Source organism: Acomys minous (genome assembly GCF_964271855.1).
Source record: "Acomys minous genome assembly, chromosome: 14".
Classification (NCBI taxonomy): Eukaryota; Metazoa; Chordata; class Mammalia; order Rodentia; family Muridae; genus Acomys; species Acomys minous.
The window spans coordinates 90,683,575-90,704,367 of NC_140496.1; the positions used below are offsets into that span (position 1 = coordinate 90,683,575).

Consider the following 20,793-nt stretch of genomic DNA (forward strand, 5'->3'; position numbering starts at 1 on the left):
GGTGTTCTCTGGGTAGTCCAGAATTCATGATCTTCCTGATTTTACATTCCAAGTGCTGGGATTACAGAAATAAGCAACCCCTTCTGCCCCTATCTACTGTTTTAAGTTATATAATTTGAGTGTCATATCATTTACAAAACAGAAGTCAGCTAATGTTTTTATAGATGTTTATGCAAGGAATTGGCTAATATGGAAGCACAATGTACTATTTAGTTAAGAAGAGAAATCAGAAGAGCCAAATTGAAGGGTTTTGCCTTAAAATTTGTTAAAATTAAGATAGTTACATCAATTCCTCCTTTTCCTTTTCTCCCTTCACCTTCCCATGTCCCGCTTTTACTCATCCTCAAATTGATGACGACTTTTTCTTTCATTATTATTGTACACACACACACACACACGCACACACAGACACACACACACACACATATTGACACATACATACATATATAAATATCACCTACTGAGTTAGTTTAGTGTTATTTGTATGGATATGTTTTCAGGGCTGACCATGTCATACTGGATAAGAAAACAGTTGTGCTTCATAATCATCACTGTTTACTTTTTGCAACAGCACTGAGCCGTGCAGGGCCAAGTACTGTCTGTAAGAGGTAGCTCAGGTGCCTTGGTGGTAAAGCCAGGCTGAGCTATCCTTCTAGGGTGTTAGAAACCAGCTCTGCATTCCCCACGAGCCCCACTACTTCCAACGTGAAGCATTGCTCTCATCAGTTCTGATCACAGAAGAACTTTGGGAACAAAGCTGTCAGTGAACAGAGATTGCCTGATGAGTGAGTCCCTGTTAATTTTGACTCTACCAATCAGGTGGCTGGCCGACTAATTCATTACAATTTATTCCTTTTGGTTATAGGCTAGGCTGTAGAATATCTTGGCAATATTTGTAAAAACTGTCTTTGAAGTTAAATTTTTACACATGATTCCAAAGTTTTAATTTAATTTGATTTAATTTCATTGTTAGGAACTAAAAAATGCCAATCTAAAAAAAAATGCTTTCATGTAATTGACAAGTCACATTACTACCCATAAATTGTGGAGGGTTTTCTTAAGGACCTACCTGCACGTGTGCTTGCTGCTGCAGCCTTGTTTGTTAGTGTAAGTTCTGAAATCAGTATGAATGCATTTATCTACACATGTTCTATACAAAATTGCTTTCACTAATCAAGCAAGACTTATCCCTATTTAGAAGAATTAGTGAGGTTTTACTCAATTAGGCTTGATGTCAAGTTAATTTTTCCCCCATTAGTATAATGAAGAACTGCTATGTTGCTCTTGTTATGCATGTGGATTGATAAAAAGATGAAAATTAATGCCAAATATTTTTTTACTTGGAAAACAAGGAGAGAAGTGAGGGATTTAAGTAAATTGTTCTGGGTGTAAGAAGAGTTGTTTAATTTGTATCATGTAGGAAGCCCAGTTGTGCAAGTCAGCACAAGCCACAGAATGCTTAGACATGCATCCCCTGATGGTGAGTCTTCGACATCAGCTTTTGTTTGATTTTTCAATATTATGTTATAAGAGCCATCTATCTCATAATTACTAGTCTTGCTCCCGTAGGTTTCTTTCTTTCTTCTTTGCTTCTGCTATTTGTGCTTTCAGAACTATTTACGTTGTGCTCTGTTCTTTCCATGCCCCCTCCTGCAGCGTGGGAACGCTGAACCAGCACCTGGTGAGTCCGCACTGCTTAGTGGGCTGCATGATGCAAAGTGTGCCTAAGCGAGAGGAGCTTTGGAGGGGCTTCGAGGCTCAGTGAATGGCATCCTTGTCTCTTGACAAAGCTCTTGGGAGTCAGCATTTGTTCAATGCTTCAAGTAATCCATGGTCTGTTTTTCTATATACTTAAAATAAGGATCCCAAGCTATAACATCCACAGAGCTAAAATACTCTGAAGATATGATATGCTCTTGTCAAGATGATTTTGGGTCTGACATCATTATGTTACATGGTAGAGTCCACACACACACACACACACACACACACACACACACACACACACACACACAGCACACATAACTATATAACACCTACAGATATTCATCTGTCTATAATGATGTCTATTTAGTTTATGTCTGAGGCAAACATCCAGATTTTAAAAAATCTCATTTTTATAATGATTACTACTTTTCAGATAATGAATAAAACATAACTCAAGTCATTTGAAGAGCAGCTTAAATGCTCAATCATAGCAAATGGACCACCTTCAGGTTAGAATCAGATCATTGATTGCTGCTAACTTTGATCTTATTATGTGTCTGTCTCTTTGGATAGAGAATTTGTTTTGCTGAGAATCTCCAAGCAATTAAATTAATGGCTCCTCATTTATGTTAACCAAGTTGCGATTTTCTCTGGCCTTTAGCTGTGCCCACCATGCATATCAGTCGTCCAATTTATTAAGAAGCATTGTAAGTTCTGGGTTCTAATCAGTAGAGAGTTCAGTGTGTGCAAGCCCAGTTCTTGTTGAAGTGGTTGAGATCTGATTGCTATTTAATTCTGTCAGCCAGTATTAGAACATTAAAAAGAAAGATTGTGTTTTTTCAATCAACTCTCTTACTTGGTAATATCAAAGAGCTTAATGAACATGACGTCATTAACCCTTCATAGCAGCTCGGTAGAGGTGGGTAGAAGGTGGAAACATTTACTACTGAAGAAAGTGCACCAATAAAGATAACCTTTGAAGGTTCCTTAAGCACTCTGGGCGTGTGATTTGATACTTTCTAGTTTGTCCTCCTTTACTGCTAGATTATAAAATGTCTTTGAAAAAAAATTGAAGTAAGAGATCAAACATCATTCATAGTTTTCAAAGCAAAACTCAAATCTGGAATCGTGTTGTAGTTGGAAAGTAAAATCACAAATTGCTCACTGGTTAGATACCGTGTATTTCTGTGTAGTTTATGTCTTAGTTTCAGCCCAGATGCCACAATCTTGGACTCATGTGTGAAAACAATAATAACAACCTTCCATCCAGTTTCCAGACTATATATGCTATGCTGTAGAAACAGTTTATGCTCATAAATGGCCTCTTGCTTCGTGCATTACGTCACTGAAGCTACATGAAAGTGTAGGAACTGGCCTCTAGTCCATTGTTGTGTCATGCAGGCACCATCATGTGATCACCTCCATGTGGCAGATTCTGTTTTACATTCCAAATACAACATTGTGAGGAGATAACCAGTCAGATGATCTTTGTGCTCGCCATGAGATACACAGCCCAGCATCCTAGGACTGAAAATGCTGGGCATGGAAGGAAAATGTTGAAAGGTGGCGTCCAAGTGACCACACTGACTTGGGTAGTCAGAGGGGGTCTTTTTGAAGAGGGCACACTTAAGCTTAACTCTCCACTGTGAGAAGAGCTGTCCCTTTGAAGACTGTAGAGAAGACTTTTGACTAAGCTAACACCCAGTGACACATCTCTAGGTAGGAGAGGACTGAACGGGTCTCAGGACACACAGAAGGGCCCAAGTAGCTGAACAGTGTGGACCCTGCTGCACAATGACAGCAGAGAAAATTCCAGATGGAAACCCTCCAAAGTCAGCATTAGTGAGTTCTAACATAGGACTGAGGGTCTAAGCAAGATGTCGGTTCTCAAGTTACATTTTATTAGTGTGCTGAAATCAGATTCAGCCAAGAAGAAAGCTGTAGTTTTCCACTTATGCTTGCAGTCGGTACACAACAGAACATATGAGCAGACTCCAAAGTCCACTGATGTTCTTTCCCAGAGAGGCAGGGGCTACTTTAAGTATCTCTAAAGTGTCAGCAGGCCTCAGAACACCTCGGATCAGGTCAAAAAATTCTACTTAAGGACAGACATGTGTAAGTCACTGACATTGCCCAGGATGGAGGCCGAGAAATAACAACAGCCAATAAATAGACCAGTACTGTTACAGTAAATCCCTGGGCCCAGAAATCCTCAAGACTTTTGACACAAATTATGTCAAGAAAAACTGAAGTATACCCAACATAATACAAATGATTAACTGTTTGGCTCTGCAAAACAGCATCAGCATCAGCAGCATCAGCAACAAAGCAGAGAGCTGTCCCTTGGCTTTTGGCCTTTCATTTTTATAGGCTTCTGAGTCAGGCAGTCTTAGTTTTCTGTTTTTAAAACTGTGTTTTCTGTTCTTGTTTTTTTTTTTTTTTTAAAGTTTTGGCTTTTCTGTTTTTAAATTGTATGACCCTAGGCAAGTCCTTGCTTTTAATATTAAAAACAATTTTATTTTGTAGTTAGAAATCTAGCATCATTTATTTCAGGTGATTCAAAAAGTACTTTCCAAATAATAAACACTTGACCGATTACCCATCTTTTCTTCTACTACTTTAATGATCCTGCTCCCCTCTAAATAATCTTTTAAAAAGTGTGCCTTACAAAGAAAAGCAGGATGGCTGTCAGGGAAAGTCTATCCCATCCTAGGGAGTCCTCTGGGACATGTTGTCTGGAATCTAATTTCAGTATCTGTGCTTTCCCACTTGGTGTCAACTGGACAGTCTTTCTGTTTGTTAACATATTGACTGCTAAATACTGGATTTTAGATAAAAAAAAATCCCTGCCTTGATTTGGACCCAGGGGTCCCACTCAAACTATGGCACCAGCCAAGGACAATACAGGCTGTAACCTTCAAACCCCTACCCAGATCTAGCCAATAGACAGGACATTCTCCACAGTTGAGTGGAGAGTGGGGTATGACTTTCACACGTACTCTGGTGCCTCATATTTGACCATGTCCCCTGGAGGGGGAGACCTGGTGGCACTCAGAGGAAGGATAGCAGGCTACCAAGAAGAGACTTGATACCCTATGAGCATATAAAGGGGGAGGAAGTCCCCCTCAGTCACAGTCATAGGGGAGGGGAGTAAGGGGAAAATGGGAGGGAGGGAAGAATGGGAGGATATAAGGGATGGGATAACTATTGAGATGTAACAGGAATAAATTAATAAAAAAAAATCCCTGCCTTTCCAGAGCATTTAATCTGGTTCCATACCTTTTGAAGACAAGGAAACAGGCAAACAAGGTGACAAAGTGTCTTCGTTCTTTTTGAGTCTTGTATTATAAGGAGAAGCCGAACAAGGGCATTTTCCTGTATGTTCATTCTGTGTTGTATTCCTTGGAAGGATTTCGAGTTGGTTCATGAGGTAGCAACTTGTGAGTGTGTTCTGAGAGAAAATTTACGTTCACTGTGAGCATGCTCATATTTATTCAGCCAATGACTATTCATGCCAGATAACCTGCTGGACAAACCTGCCGTTATAGACTTTAATTTGGCTTGACCTGGCTCATCTTGTTGAAGGAGAATGCCAGCAAGGTGAACCTCAGGTCATAAGGCTCGACATTCCCTAGAGATCACAGACTTAGCTTGCTTGGTATAGGCGTTCAGATCTTGTCTCATGGCCTTTCTAGAAGTCTGTCATGTTACTTGACTTCCCTGTCCCTCAGTGTCCTCATTTGTAAAATGAGAATACTATGTGCCTAAGGTTGCTTTGAGGAGGTAATGACCTGTATAACAGTCCTAGGACTGGAATAAGTGCCGTGCTATGTGGGCTGTTATTACCAGTGTTATGTGCCCTGAGCTCTGGGAGTAGAATCTGCATCTTAAATTCCTCACAAATGCCCAAATCACTATGAATATATCATTAATATAACTCATGATTGTCTCGTGGTTCTTCCTGCTGTATATAGTTTGCCTTATTCATGTGTAGTAATATAAATGTATATGCTAAAAAGAATCATAATAAAATAATGTCAAGAAAAAAGGCATTATTTAAGCCTTAAATAAACTTTATATAAGCTCCCCCAAAATATTCCTCAATAGGAACTCTTTTCTTATGGTACCCGTCAATCTTTAAATGGCACGGTGCACCCTCCTTGAATGTGGCTCCAGTGCCTTACAAGTTCCATTTACACAACAGACATTTCCTGTTTTCTTCAGTATTGAAATGCAGACTCATTTCTGGTTGCTTCTCACAGAGAAGGACTTTTTAATTCTGCCTCTGTCTTGTTCGCCTCTCTGCTGGCAGCCCGCCTCTTTCCTGACATCCCACTGCTGTTCTCATTGCTTGTTCTGTCACGGTGGCTGCAGTTGCTGCTGGCTCTCAGTCCCCTTCTCACCCATCAGTCTCTGTTTCTTACCACTTTGCCCAAGCCCCATCCATGCCCTGAGGGACGACTCTCCTCTGCCAACAGAAAGACCTGCCTTTTTTTTTTTTAAAGGCCATCCGGCCAATCAATCAATCAATCATTTATATTGCTGGGTGGGATCCTTTATATTTTAGTTCTTGACATAATACATGTTAAATGCTGTGCATATAACAGGCAGTAGTGGCCGGACCAGGTCCCTTCCTCGTGGCACCTTATGAAACCTTCCTGCTGAGCAGTGAAGCTGTTTCTGTATTTTGCATATGCTACTTTTCAAGATACTAGCAGCTGATTTCTATGCTATCAGTGTATCTAGTCTCTGCCATCTCTTGAAAGTCCCTTTATGAGTATTCAGTGACAATGGGGTTTGCATAGGCTGAAGACTACTTTATACAGGTGTATAGGAAATGATACCCTGCTTCCTGAGTGTACCAGAGCGCCAGTACCATTGACATCTGTAGCAACAGGAGGCAGCCTTTCAGAGAGCTGGAAATAGTCTATTAGGATGACTGTAAATATTTAATTGGTATGTAGTTTAAATTCTATTGGCAAGTAGTAGCAGATTTCTTGAAAACCTTTAAAGTTTCTCTTAAATTAGTTTTTTTTTTTTCAAAACAATAAAAGTGCTATGGTCCCAAGTGGACCAGGAATGACCATATTTCTACTCGATTATTTACAGTAAGATCTCAAAACAACTCCATTCACATTCTACAGAGGGACTGGAGAGAAAGAAAACAATCTTAAGTTTCTGGAAATGGTTATTTTCTCATTAAGGGTGATTTTCATTAGCAAAGAGAGTTGGAGAAGTAGCTTTGAGATTTTCCTGAAGCCAAATGCTTGTCAACTTAATGCACTTGAATTCTAGTTGGCTATATGTGTTAATAACAGAATTAATTTCTCCTTTCTCACAGGAAGCTTTACTTTGGTGACAGTGAGCCAAGGAAGGCCCCTTAGCTATGAAATACAAACATTGAAATTACTAAAAACAATCATAACAAAGCTTATATTTTCAGTATGACTTTAACACTTTATAGTCCTTTTATGTCTATTTAACATGGTTTTATTTTTTCATTTAAAAAATATATATAACGGTGCAGTGACTGCTATGCTGGGAATGAAATTAGTCTATGCTTTCCAGAAAGAGGATAATGAAAATAAATAATAAACAAAAGAGGGAAAATTCACAGCTCTGGGAAGGACTTGGTGATCTTCAAGGGAGGCACAGGAACAGGAGGCTAAACTAAGAGAGTTAATAGTTAATGTCAGCGATTCTCAACCCGTGGGGTGCAACCACTTTGGCAAACCTTTATCTCCAAAAATATTTATAATATGATTTCTAGCTAGTAAAATTACAGTTATGAAGTAGCAACAAAAAATAATTTTATGGTTGAGGAATTACCACAACACGAGGAACTGTATTAAAGGGGTGCAGCATTAGGAAGGTAGAGAACCCTTGGTGTACATCCTAAGGACCCCAGAAGTAAGAAGGTACAGGAAGTGGATGGCTCCGGTCTTAAGAGTCCATTGTAAGTGAACAGTGATCGTTAGTTAGGGACATAGCTAAGCTATCTTGCTTCTAGAGGAGGAGCCAAAGGAAACATTCTCATCTTGTCTCACCTTTCCCTCTAGTTGCTGTATAAACTGTCTGGAGTCAAGTGGAAGCTAGAGATGTGGCTATAGGTGTCGTTACGTACGGGGCTGGGGTAGAAAAGACAGAAAGGGTATCTGGATGAGTGAATGTCTGAAACCTCTAAGTTTCTACGTTCTTTTCTTCTGTGAGCTTATATATTCTTATTCTTCATGTGCTTGAAATATACATGTCCCCGACCCAGAATGAACAGGATGCCTTCAACTTCCACAGTATTGTAAGGATCATTGCAGCTTTCAACTGATCTGTTGATGATCACCAGTGTGCTTCATAGGAGATGAGGGGAGGGGAGAACAGAGAAGAAGCAAACGAGGAGCATTAATTCTAACTGGCCATCATTCTCCTAGCTGGGTATGACAATTACAGCTTCCCTTTTCCAGTGAACAGTCTATGTTTACCACGCCGTCTGTCCTCACCTTACCTGGCAGGGCCCATTTCCAGTTTTGGCATCTCAAACCTTCCTTCTGTTCAAGAACTGAGCCCTTGGCCATCTTGGTTTTATTGGGCTGTTTTCCCTTGAACAGGACTGCTGAGGAGGGAATATGAAGAGCAGTCTTTCCAAATTCCCTGCATTCTAAGAGTGACCTCTGTCGCACTCTGTATCAGGACATCAATTCTCCCTGGAACTAGTATGGCGACTCTGTGTACCTGCTGGCTTAGGTCCATTAAGAACCTCATATCGCTGGGGCCTTACTCTTCTGACAAAGAGCAGAAAATGACATTTCCTGAGGGAAGCACAGCACCCTTAGCATTAAGTCCATCAAAACTACCAAGCTCAATGGGGTCAGATAATAAGAATTCTTCAAATTTTAATTTAAGACATGCTGCTCTCACCTACAGCCAGAATGGAAGGTGTGTATCTTAGAACCAGGGCTGTTTCCTGTGACTCTTTTACACTGGGAATTTTTTTTTATGTGACCCTAGGAATACAGGTATATAAAATAAGGATGAAAACAAATTACTGATAATAACTCATAAAAAATGTATGTTCAGACATCCTTGGGACAGGTATAATTTCACCACTCACTAAAGACAAAAGCAAGTCTGCCTGTGAATGTGATGGATGTGCTTGTTCATTTTTACAGCAAGCATCCAGTTTTGGTTGCGTGTTTGATACTGCAATGCATAGATCATCTTCAGCATTTTTCAAAGTTGATTAATAATTTGAATTTATGATTACAAATGCCAACTATACTCCTTAGTAGAAATGCATAGTAAAAAATGTCAGGAACAAGATTAAAGGTATTTCAGATTTTTTTGTTTTATGTTAGTTTTTGCTAGTCCTAAAGCAAAATTCACTAAATGGTTTATTCTGGAAAATGTAATTATCAATTCAAATAGCAATTTACAAATCAAACACTTGAATATAAAAAAAAAACCCAAAATATACTGAGGAATGATGGTAGAAAAATATTAAAAGTCTTTGTTTTCCATAATTAAACTATTAATGTTTCTATGGAAGCAGAAAATATTGTGTGTACAGTGTAATCTTGGCTTGTAGTCTTGAACTTAGGCAGAGATGCTTCCACAAATGTGCACTGGCATTGCATGATTGACAGCATGCATGGTGCCAGGTACGTGTGGGTTCAGAACCTCAGGAGAACACTGCCAAAACACATCTGTTTTATTTCTCACTTGATTTTGAATTCATTCTGAGCCATTAGATTATAGAAATCATTCGCTATTACCAATTTTTTGTGACCCCCATGTTCAGTTGTATGAACCCCCACCTGGGGTCTTAACTTAGAAGACCTAGAATCGGTAACATGTCTACAGCCATTCCTGAAGCCATGAATTCTCTGTGTAGAGGTGTGTGTGTGTGTGTGTGTGTGTGTGTGTGTGTGTGTGTGTGTGTGTATGTTTGTGTCTGTTGGCATTAGGCATATGCCCATAGTCTCTAGACAACATACTAATTTTGCTGGTCCCAAGGTACCTACAGTTCATCTGGATGCTTCTATGGGGACTAAGGGCCCCTGTCTATACATTCTATGAATGAATTGATTGTGCTCCTTCTTTGTTTTTGCTGAAAAATAGTGTGGATGACATTTTTACAGAAGACTTTGGTGTACTATATAAATCTCTAAAAGATGCTTCTTGTACAAGTATTGGAGGCCAAGAAGGCATGTATCAACAGTCTTTGTGAGCGAGTACACCCTAAGAATGAGAGGGTCTAGGGCCATTGTCCTGGTCATACACAGCCAGCGGGGCCTTGTTGATCTTGGGCAGGAGAGCTCAGTGCCATTTTGGCTTTTTATAGGTTGGATATTTCTCAAGCTCTGGAAATCCAGATCACTTCTATAGAGGGTGAGGATGCTGAACCCACAAATAACCTCTCTTCTTACTATTTTGGCATTTCGTATGTGAACTCATGAAGCAAATATCAGGATGACTATTGAAAGCCACAAAGAGACATTTGTGATCGGATTTTGTTCACTTTATTAGGAGGCTATTTTCTGTGAGATTTAGGTGAAGAGAATTATCCTGGGTTCACTAAGAGCCCCGACCTTATCATTTGTTTGCAGACATCTTTTCCAGTTTTATCTTTTAAAAGATATACCTTGGTTAATGTAGCACTATATCTCAGGCACTCTCCTTAGTAGGATATAGAAAAACAGACATCCCATCCAAAGTCCTGCTTTCTTGGAGGATTGTCCTTTATCTCTGTCTCGGGTCAGCTGTGAATAAACTTGCATGACTGGCTGATGATGACACACTTGCAGTTCTACCACAGTGAGCTGGCTGTTGGCTACTCTTTCTGAAGCTTTATTGTTTGAGAGAAAAGAGCTCATTAGCATGAGATGTCAGGATAACGAATCACTTGTGATTATAACTCATGTGCATTTTCATGTGGATCTCTTCTTAGGTATACACTTAAAATAATGGGGTGATGTGAACATCAAATTTTACACTTTATCAGGTCATAGCCAGTTACACACGATCCTGCATCCACTGGATTTTCTATGGCCAGAGATGAGTTTGTATAAGCATCTTTGGCATCTAATGCTGATGAAGACATTGTTTTATTCTAAAATCCTAGGAGTCTGTGCAGTGATGACTAGATCAGAGGTTTCCAGAAGGTCTTGTATTGCATCTCTGAATGCCACAGTCTCTTTAGATTTTGTTGGTTCTGCCAGGCCATTTGCACCAAGAGGCAGGACTGGTGAGACATTTTGTGTTCTTGTTTTTCCTTGGAAATGTAATCTACCTGATCTATAACCCTTCTCCCATTTTTTCTAAACTTTGATTCCTACAAAAAACCCAAATTAATATCAGATCCTTTTTGGAGGATCTGATTCCTATGGTACTTCCAGCTGCAATGATTTCAAGAAGAAAATAGTGGCCCACCAAGTTAGTTAACATCAAAGATAGGTGCTGGAGCCTGAGAGGCAAGCTGTCTTAAGAGAAACTGTGGTCTTCATTTGAGGGAGACAGACAGCCTGAGGGGGGCTGACTTCATAAAGGAGACTGGAAGAGTAAACACTCAAAGCCTCTTTTTTTTTGAGGTTTCCAGCCTCAAGCAGAAACACACCAAAACCAAGCAACGTTTCAGAAGTCATATTCATATACATGAATATATTATCACATATAATATTAACATGTATAATATATTCACATATATAATATATGAATATATAGAGATAACAATGGGGAAGGGGAGATAGGGGGAGGAGATGAGTTGAGAGTAATTTTGGAGTTATTTATTATAATGCTTGTAGTGTTAATTCTGAATCCAACAAAAGGGAGATTCTTTTATTTATATTTACAACTTCCCTTAGCACAGGTTCTGCTGGATGAGTTATTAAGTAGTCTGACCCCAATAACTCCTGTGTGATTTTTTGAGCAACTTGCTTCTATTCTCAGATGGTCATTTTCTGTATCCCTTAAAATAAAAATACTGGAATGTGTCCTGTTTCACTCTTGAGGATGTTGTAATAATGGAGGGAAGATGCAGAAGCTAGCAGCCGATCTGCTTTATAAACTGTGAAGTACTGTATGTGTGTGAGATAATATTGTTTTTTACTCTCCTTCCTGGAGCACCTCTCTGGTTCAATTTATGAGCTCAGACTGCTACCATAGTTGGAGTTGCGGGGGCTGGAGTCTGGTGCCCGGCAGCCCTAATGAGCTGACTTGGTCACCTGTCTTCAAGAGGCTAATTAAACAGGCAAGTGGTACTGACATGCAAAGAAAGGAGATGTAGTTGACATGGCCACATTGGGAAGGAGAACAAATAAAGAAGTCCAATGACTTTCTAAGATTTAGATTTGAATAGAAGGCAAGCATAATGGATCGTTAAGGGATTCTGGTGAAGATGTGGACCCTACTTCATCATTGTCTTGGCTCTAGTCAAGGTGGTCTGAGAAGTTTTCCAAACCAAGCAAACTCTCCTAGGAAACAGATTCCTCCTTCTATGTGTGTGATGGCTTGGTGCTTTCCTCACCTCCTTCTCCCACCATGAAACACTTCAGAGAATTCCAATTTTATAGAGATCACTGTGATAGCCTGATCGTTAGAAGGAAGGGCACAAGTGTCTTTCCTTAGAATATTTTTGCCCTTGCTAAGGCAGTTGGAAGATCCCAGACTTTCTACAGTGGGTTTTTTCTTTCTCTCTAAACAACCTCCTGATGGGGGTGTCACTTTGTCCAAACCCATGCAATCTTATTAATGTTTTCTTTTCTTTTTAAATGTAATTAATTTATTCAGATTACAACTCAATTGTTATCCCATCACTTGTATCCTCCCCTTCCTCCCTCCCTCCTGCTTTCACCCTATTCCCCTCCCCTAGGTCTAAGACTGAGGGGGATCTCCTCCCCCACTATATGGTCATATGCTATCAAGTCTCATCTTGGTAGCCTGTTTATTCTTTCTTTGAGTGCCACCAGGCCTCCCTACCAAGGGGAGGTGGTCAAATATGGGGCACCAGAGTCCATGTCGAAGTCAGTCCCTGCTCTCCACATAACTGTGGAGAATGTCCTGTCCATTGAGTAGATCAGAGTAGGGGTTCGATGTTTACTACTTGTATTGTCCTTGGTTAGTGCAATAGTTTGAGCAGACCTGATGTTTTCTTTTCTTATTTTATTTAAGTCCTCTGTTTGTAGGTTTAACTTTTCTTCCTTATTTTCTTTAGTAAGCTTGGACAGTAGGCCCCCCTGAATACATTCAAGGATCATACGTAACAAATCCTTTGTCTTTGAAACTCTTCAGCAGTGTTAGTTTTTCTTCCTTGTAATGTTATTCCTTCTTTCTGCATTTTATGTGACGTAATGAAGCTCTTTTTGTGGTGCACTTACGGGTTTATAAATAGCATCTCATTCAGTCCTATCACAGTGGAAGTAATTTTGTTTTCATTTATAAGTTAGGGGTCTAAAAGCGATGAGAATCCTTTCCCAAGGGCAGACATCTCAGACTTGAGGGCAGGGTCCTCCAAGTCAAGGCCTATAACTTTTTACCAGTAAATGCATTCTCCTACAGTGTCATCCCCCTCTCTCCCCTCTGCCCCCTCTTCCCCGCCTTTATGATTTTGAGACAGGTCTCTCTATGTCACTCTGACTTTCCTGGAACTCTTGGTATAGACTAGGCTGGCTTCACAGAGATCTGCCTCCCTCTGTGTCCTGAATGCTGGCATTCAAGGCCTGTACAACCACACCTGGCTCAAACTGCCTTTCTTAAACCATCCTCTGTTTAAAGCTGAAGTCTTTCAACTTCATTTTATTGTTATTACTTACTTTATAGTTATATTAATTCTCATTCATAGATACATTTTGTTTTTTACCTTTATTTACATAGTTTTCATTTCTTGCCATCTAGACCCTTTTGCTATCAATGTATTTTTCTGTAGGTTGCTACTTTCCCTTTTGGCTTTTCTACCAGGACTCCCTCTGAAAATTATATTTGCAGTGTGGGAATAAAGAATTTAACCTTTCCCTCAAATGGCTCTTTGTCTTTCCCTGCTCGCCAATAAAGTGTAGACACAATAAGTCATAAAAACATGCTTGTGAATCTTGGCTCATGTGGCCTCCCTCAGCGCACAATGAGGTTGACTGTGTGTTATCTAGGACCATAAAACAAATGACAAGGCTTGCTCTTGTGGGATAGTCACTCCTTCCTTCACACAAAGCCAGTGTGGCAGGTGGTCCACTGCATGAACTCTTCTAGTCAGGGGCAGAACCTTTCAAGTCCTCTCGGATCTACCATTGGTCTTTCTCTCACATGCCCACTGCTAACCATGGCTCTGCTGTTTACTCTTTCACCACATTTAAATATATTATGACCATAAAGATATCTATAATAGCTAGAAAATATTTTATAAAATGTTTTTCTTTACAAACAATACCCACAGTGTTTCCTCCCAAAGAGCACCATGACGAGAATTTTGCATTTAATCTTTCAAATGTATTTGTTCTTAGACTATTAAGGACTTTACAGAAAAGTATCCACTAGCCATGCAGTTTTATTACTTTTGTTCTGACAGTGCATTTTGGACTTTACTTGTGAAAAAGCCCGAATACTGTAAGTGTTTTGTGGAGGGACGAGCTGTATTTATGTGATCAGTGTTCTCCTGGAGGGCAACCGCCACCTCCTGTCCTCTGTGCTTCTCCCTCCTCCTTCCTGTTGCCCTCTCTTTCCCCCCTTTATCTTCACCTTCTCTCTTTCTCCTCCTTCCTGTTCCTCCTCCAGTCTTCTTCCTCCTTGTCCTCCCTTCCTGTTCATTTTCCTTTCCACTTGGGTTCTTCCTCCCACCTTGTGCTTCCCTTTCCTCTCCTGGCCCCTCCATGCCTCTTCTTCCTGTTTAACTTTCTGTGTGATACTGAGGCTCTTCCACTAGGAAACCGCTCCATATCGCCATCTCCCGCTTTCAGCACCATCTCCCGCTATTGCCATCTCCCTCTATCGGCATCCCCCACTATCAGCATTTCCGGCTACTAGAACTTCTTCCTCCTGCTTCTGCTTCCTCCCCATCAGCTTATGTCCCGTGTCCACTAAGTCTCTCATCTGCCTTCATAACTTCAGGGAGTGATACTCTTCCCACCCCCGTTCTGTGTATCCCACATTTTGTCTGATTCCATTTGCTTTAACCAGTCAGACAAGAGGCACTAAGCAGAGAGGTCAAGCACACCAGGAGAACACAGCCCACTGGATTAACTAAGCAGGGCTCATGCTCATAGAGGCTCACAGTGACAAGCACAGGGACAAGCCTGTGTAGGTCTGTGCTAGGTCCTCTGCGTGTAGGTTATAGTTGTGTAGCTTGGTATGTCTGTGGGACACCCAGCAGTGGGAGGTGTTGTGTCTCTGTCTCTATTGCCTGCTCTTGAGACTCTTTTTTTTTCTCTCTCTCTCCTATTGGCTAGCCTTGTCCAATCCTGGTATGAGGCCTTTTGCCTTGTATTATTGTATCTTGTTTTGTCATGTTTGGAGACCTGCTTCTTTTTGAAGGGACAAGGGGAAGGGGTGGGTTTGGGGAAGAGGAGAGATGGGGGTGCTTGGGAGGAGTAGAGGGAGGGGAAACTGTGGCCAGGGTGTATTGTATGAGAGAAGAATCTATGCTCAATTAATAAAATAAAAGATTTTTTGGGGAAAAAGTCTTGCTGAAGCTCACAGGGTCAATCTGGTCAGCCTCCCCTAACATTCCCCCCAAACTCCCCCTCCCCCTGCCAGAAACAGTTGTGGATCTTGGGCTCACAGTCTTTTTTACTAGGCCTCAGCCAGGACAAGGCTGAGGCTTGAAATGTCATCATTAAGAGTAATGTGGCACTCAGGAAGGACAGCAGGTTACCAAGAAGAGACTTGATACCCTATGAGCATATACAGGGGGAGGAAGTCCCCCTCAGTCAGAGTCATAGGGGAGGGGAGTAAGGGGAAAATGGGAGAGAGGGAGGAATGGAAGGATACAAGGGATGGGATAACAATTAAGATGTAATATGAATATATTAAGAGTAAAATCAAACACAGAACCAGGCAAACGATAGCAACAGGGTAGCGGCTGCAACATTAGGCAAAAGTTTAAAAAGAAGGCCGAAGAGAGGAAAATTTACTAGCATATTTAGCTTATTCACTGTTCTCTGCTCAGTGATTTATTCCAGGTGAATTATGAAAGAACTGCAATTGTTTGCCTCCTTGGTGACTTTGGTTTGCTCCAAAGCTATTAAAAATGCATAGCTCCTAACTTTCTCAACAGTATAATTTGAGACCTAAGCGCACAGAGCTCAAAGGAGGCAATAATAAACAAAGCCAGTGTGGTCTGTTCTTGGAGGTAAGAGGATTGCGCCTGATGTGGCAATAATTTCTTCTGTAGAAGCAAAGGTAAATTGTATGTACACCTTGCACATAGGCTTTCAAGGTTAGATCTTGCAGATGTTTCCCTAAATCATCACAAGCAAATTATAAACATGTGAATAGTTAAGTAAGCCAAGTGGGGAAGGGAAGAGTTACTGTAATTCAAATCTGTCTCATTAGGTGTAACTGGGCAGTGTGTTATACTACATCGAAGTCATTGTCTCTGAGGCTGGCCCCATGGGTACCTTTTTTTTACCCTGCAGCAGCCGCTGCTTCCTGACTCAGCACTTTCACCAAAGATCATTATTATTCATTATGCTACGCACTTAAGAGAAAGGTGTAAAATAAAAGGACCTAGTCTAGAGAGAAGATGGCAGTTGCTTTGTGCAGATGACCCAGGATTTTTATTTTTATTTATTTATTTACTTATTTTTTCAATGTGGGAAAACAATCAGTTTGTTGGGGTTACTTACCAAAGTATGGATGAGGGGTAAGGGGCTACTTATGGCTGTTACTACTGATGCAAAGGCAGCTGCATTATCTAAAAGCCCACTCCTACACAGGTGAGAACTCAAAAATAGCTGCAACCCTGGCACTCCCTGCCCAACTTGCAGGCAACTCTACGGGCTACAGATTCTTAGTTTTCATCTACTGTAGGAGGAAGCTTCTCTGATGATGTGCGAGAGAGGCACCCATCTATGGGTATAGCAGAATGTTGTTAGGAGTAATTTTATTGCTGTACACCTCTAGTCTAAAATAGTGTTTGGTCTTGCCCTAGGCTCATGGTGTTTCTACTCTCAGGTTCTTGGCCACCTGAGAATTAAAGGCATGGGTTCCTTCTCATGGGGTGGGCCTTAAGACTCAAGAATTTCTAAGGAGAAACTTACTGAAACTCAGTGAGCAAACAACTCAGAATTGCCAACAAGTACTTGAAAGTCATAATACGCAGGGTTTTTAAAGTAAAGGATATTAGAGGCTTATTCTATCGCTGCTTCTAATGTTCAGAAGAGTTTTGGGGGATGAGGAGGATTCAGGAAGATTTCTCAATGTGACTTGCTTTCAGGGCCCTCCACAAAGGAGACCCCTCCACCTCATTAGCTAGCAATCATTGGCCACTGCTGCCAAAGGCACCCACTTGCTTTGTTTTTAAGCACTGGGTAAATTTACTGACTTTTCTGTGCTTTACTTTCTTCTGATCTACAGTACTTTTCATAGGTTTTTTTACTTAGAATTCTTTGAGGTAAATTAAATATTCTAAGTGCTTAAAACAGGCCCTGGGACCTGCTCAAGACTTTGTGGCCACTACTTCACAGTAACCACAGTGTGAGAATTAAGACAGTAACTATAAATGGCTCTCGCCTTGTAGAGCAGTGCTTCTCAACCTGTGGGTCACAACCCCTTTAAGAGGTCAAATAACCCCTTCACAGGGGTCACCTTAAACCTTTGGAAAGACAGATATTTACATTACAATTCATAACACTAACAAAATTACAATTACAAAGTAGAAACAAAATAAGTTCATGGTTGGGGGTCGCTACAATATGAGGAACTGTATTAAAGGGTTTAGCATTAGGAAGGTTGAGAAGCACTGTTGTAGAGCAATGGAAGGCTTTATTTGCTCTAGGTGACTTTTGACATGTTTAAACAACAACAACAAAAAACCATTTCCATAAAGACTCAGATTTTCACCTTGTGGACAGCTAAAATATGTATTCTAAGACCCATACTCAGTTATGTGAGTAGGATGCCACTGTGTCGTGAGTAATGCACCAGCATTGGAGTGAATGTTAACATTCTCAGTCACTCTGAAAGAAGCCCCTCTCGGTTGTGTACATAATTGCACAGCTTAAAAAAAAAAAAAACTCAGCTGAAAATTTATATTTCGTTTCTCCTATGCAGATGCTCCTCTCAAAGTTAAAGACTTTACTTTCCCATAACAGTTTGCATAGTATTTGAGAAACGGTGTTGCAGATACTCTGATTGGGTACATGATAGATTTGGGGAGAAGAATTAGGATGTAAACTGCTTTCCTACTTATAGTAAAGTTTACATTGTACTGCCTCCTGCAGCTTCTGCTAAGTGCTTTAGTAGGCATTTATCACTGGGGTCTTTAAAAATTGTTGATGTTATAGAACTTCAGTTTATCATAAAGAATCTACTCCTTGTGAGAATATAGACGATTTCCTATTTTTATTGCTATTTTAAGATAAGTGTTAGTGCAAAGGCAAGCCTGCGCCCATCACACTTGATAGAATTTCTAAGACTAGCAGAGATCGAGAGCCCCCAGGGTGGTACCCAGAGCAGAGTGAGCTTGACTAGTTGTTGAGGAATGGATGGATCATTGTACATTCACTTCGCTTCACAGCAGAAGAAACTGACAGAATAATTTGCTGATGGTCACACAGTGACATGGGAAATAGAATGAATGTGTCGTGATGTCATTGTGCTTTAATTATTGATGTCATATTTAAATTATAATATGAAGATGACTTTCAATTTGGTTTTTGAATAACTTTAAGACATGTGAATATGTCAAGTTTCTAGGTTAATATCTGTTACATCATAGGAAGGCAGTCGTAAGAATTTATTCATACAAGTCAAAGGATTGATCTAACAGGTGACTAATTTAAAATGTCTGTAAGTGGGCTTATTCAAGGTATGTCAAGTAATCCATTTCTTTTGTCCCTGCTGAAAGAGTTTTCCTCCACTCTGTGATGTATTATTAGGGTTTCTCATATGCCACCAATGACTGTTAGTCGGAACAATTTGTCTCCCCGGGACATAACCCATCTCTTACTTCTTGGGATTTTCTCGAATGGTCAAGCAATATCAGCTATCATGCTGTTTAACTTTTTTTTTCTGCTGTTTTCACAGGATGGAAAAACAGAGTCAAGTTCATGCACCTGTTTGAAGGGGCCCAAACTGTCAGAAATAGGCACAATTGCCTGGATGATCACGCTCTGTGATGCCCTGCACAATTTCATCGATGGCTTGGCGATCGGAGCTTCCTGCACCTTGTCTCTACTTCAGGGACTCAGTACTTCCATAGCGATCCTATGTGAGGAGTTTCCTCATGAGTTAGGTGAGAGCCTCGGGTTACACGGCAAGAGGAGATTGGATTGTGGACTTGGAAAATCCTGCTCATGTACTGAGATGAGTGCCCCATTGTTGGAAGCTGCTGCTGTTGTTGTTAAATCTCATTCTTAACAGAAGAAAGCACAACTCACATGATGTTCTCTTCCTCTAGGGGACTTTGTGATCTTGCTCAATGCCGGGATGAGCACTCGACAAGCCTTGCTATTCAACTTCCTTTCTGCCTGTTCCTGCTACGTTGGGCTAGCTTTCGGCATTTTGGTGGGCAACAATTTTGCTCCGAATATTATATTTGCACTGGCTGGAGGCATGTTCCTCTACATTTCTCTGGCAGATATGGTAAGACATTCAAGTATTTTACTTTGTGCTAACTTGACTTTTACAATTGAGCATCTGGGTTATGAGTTGAAGGGCAGCCTTTGTTTTCTTACTGTCTTCAAGGCTCTGGCGGGCAACCAGAACTTTCCCACCCTAGCACAGCACACTTTGTAAGTAATATGCACCAACGGTAACTTGGAGTGGCTGACTTTGGTTCTTGGTGTCTGATCTTATGAACAGTGATGGAGTAAACACTTTTTACTAGAATGAAGCTATTTCTCAAGGCTTCCTTTTCCTGTGTGATGAATTAAACATGGCTTCTATTATAGTAGGTTCTTATAGGCCTGGCTCTTCTCTTGCATAAGGATGTCACATTTGAAAGAATAAATAACTTGGTATAGTAGATAACTTATTTTTTATTCAAAGTGTTTCACAATGAAAGCTTTTGAAGTGAGCTAAAGCTATTATACTAAATGAAGTAAAAATTATAATTTCAGAATATTTACTTGTATCAGTATACATTTATGTCTGTAGATGTATGCCTCTGTGTGTGTGTGTGTGTGTGTGTGTGTGTGTGTGTGTGTGTGAGAGAGAGAGAGAGAGAGAGAGAGAGAAAGAGAGAGAGAGAGAGAGAGTGCGCGTGTGCGTTTGTGTAGAAAAATACCTTGTGTGTTTTCAAGTACATCATGAATAGTTTCCTAGATAATGATGTGTTAAATGTATGAAAATCAAAGAGAGTATTTGGTTTCCATTTGGAAGTTAATATTTTGCATAAAATTCAATAATCTAATATCTCTCCTCTATATTACAAGCTGCAAATCCTAACAGTCTGGCTCAGTTCATTGTTCAGTGGAGACCCTTGAAAAAGTGAGGTTTTAGCTGCTAGAGCCCTCACAGCACTTACATTTTTTCTTTGCAGAATTATGTCACACACTGTTTTTAGTCCAGACTGTGAAAGAAAGATGTGGGTGCTTCTTCCCAAGACTTCCAAAGACTCTCTTAAAGTCAGTCCCTTCACAGAACCAACACAAGTGATGTTCTAGGTGACATAGTAGTTTCCTCATTTTAGAGCTATCGTCCATTTTATCCCAGTAAGGCCTTCACACCAGTCCTATGGCTCGCCTGTGGATGCTGGAGATCCCTAGCATGGCTGATGCAGGGCACCACAGCATATGTAACAGACCATACCAAAATGTGTTTCTAAAACTTGGCTGACACGTGACCTATGTAGCCTTTACAATGGATGCTTTTGCTGAGAAACAGCAAATGTATTTATTTATTTACTTATTAAAACATCTAGGATTTTACTTGTTTTCACTATAATGA

The 20,793-nt window shown here is 40.4% G+C and overlaps 1 protein-coding gene across 2 annotated transcripts in view; it reads left to right on the forward strand.

Moving 5' to 3' along the window:
• Positions 1-20,793, forward strand: part of SLC39A8 (solute carrier family 39 member 8) — a 66,631-nt gene that overhangs the window by 44,801 nt on the left and 1,037 nt on the right. For both annotated transcript variants that reach the window (XM_084757038.1, XM_084757037.1), the window contains 2 exons: positions 18,931-19,138; positions 19,304-19,488. In XM_084757038.1, coding sequence (XP_084613164.1) covers positions 18,931-19,138; positions 19,304-19,488 — 393 coding nt within the window. The remainder of the gene's footprint in view (positions 1-18,930; positions 19,139-19,303; positions 19,489-20,793) is intronic.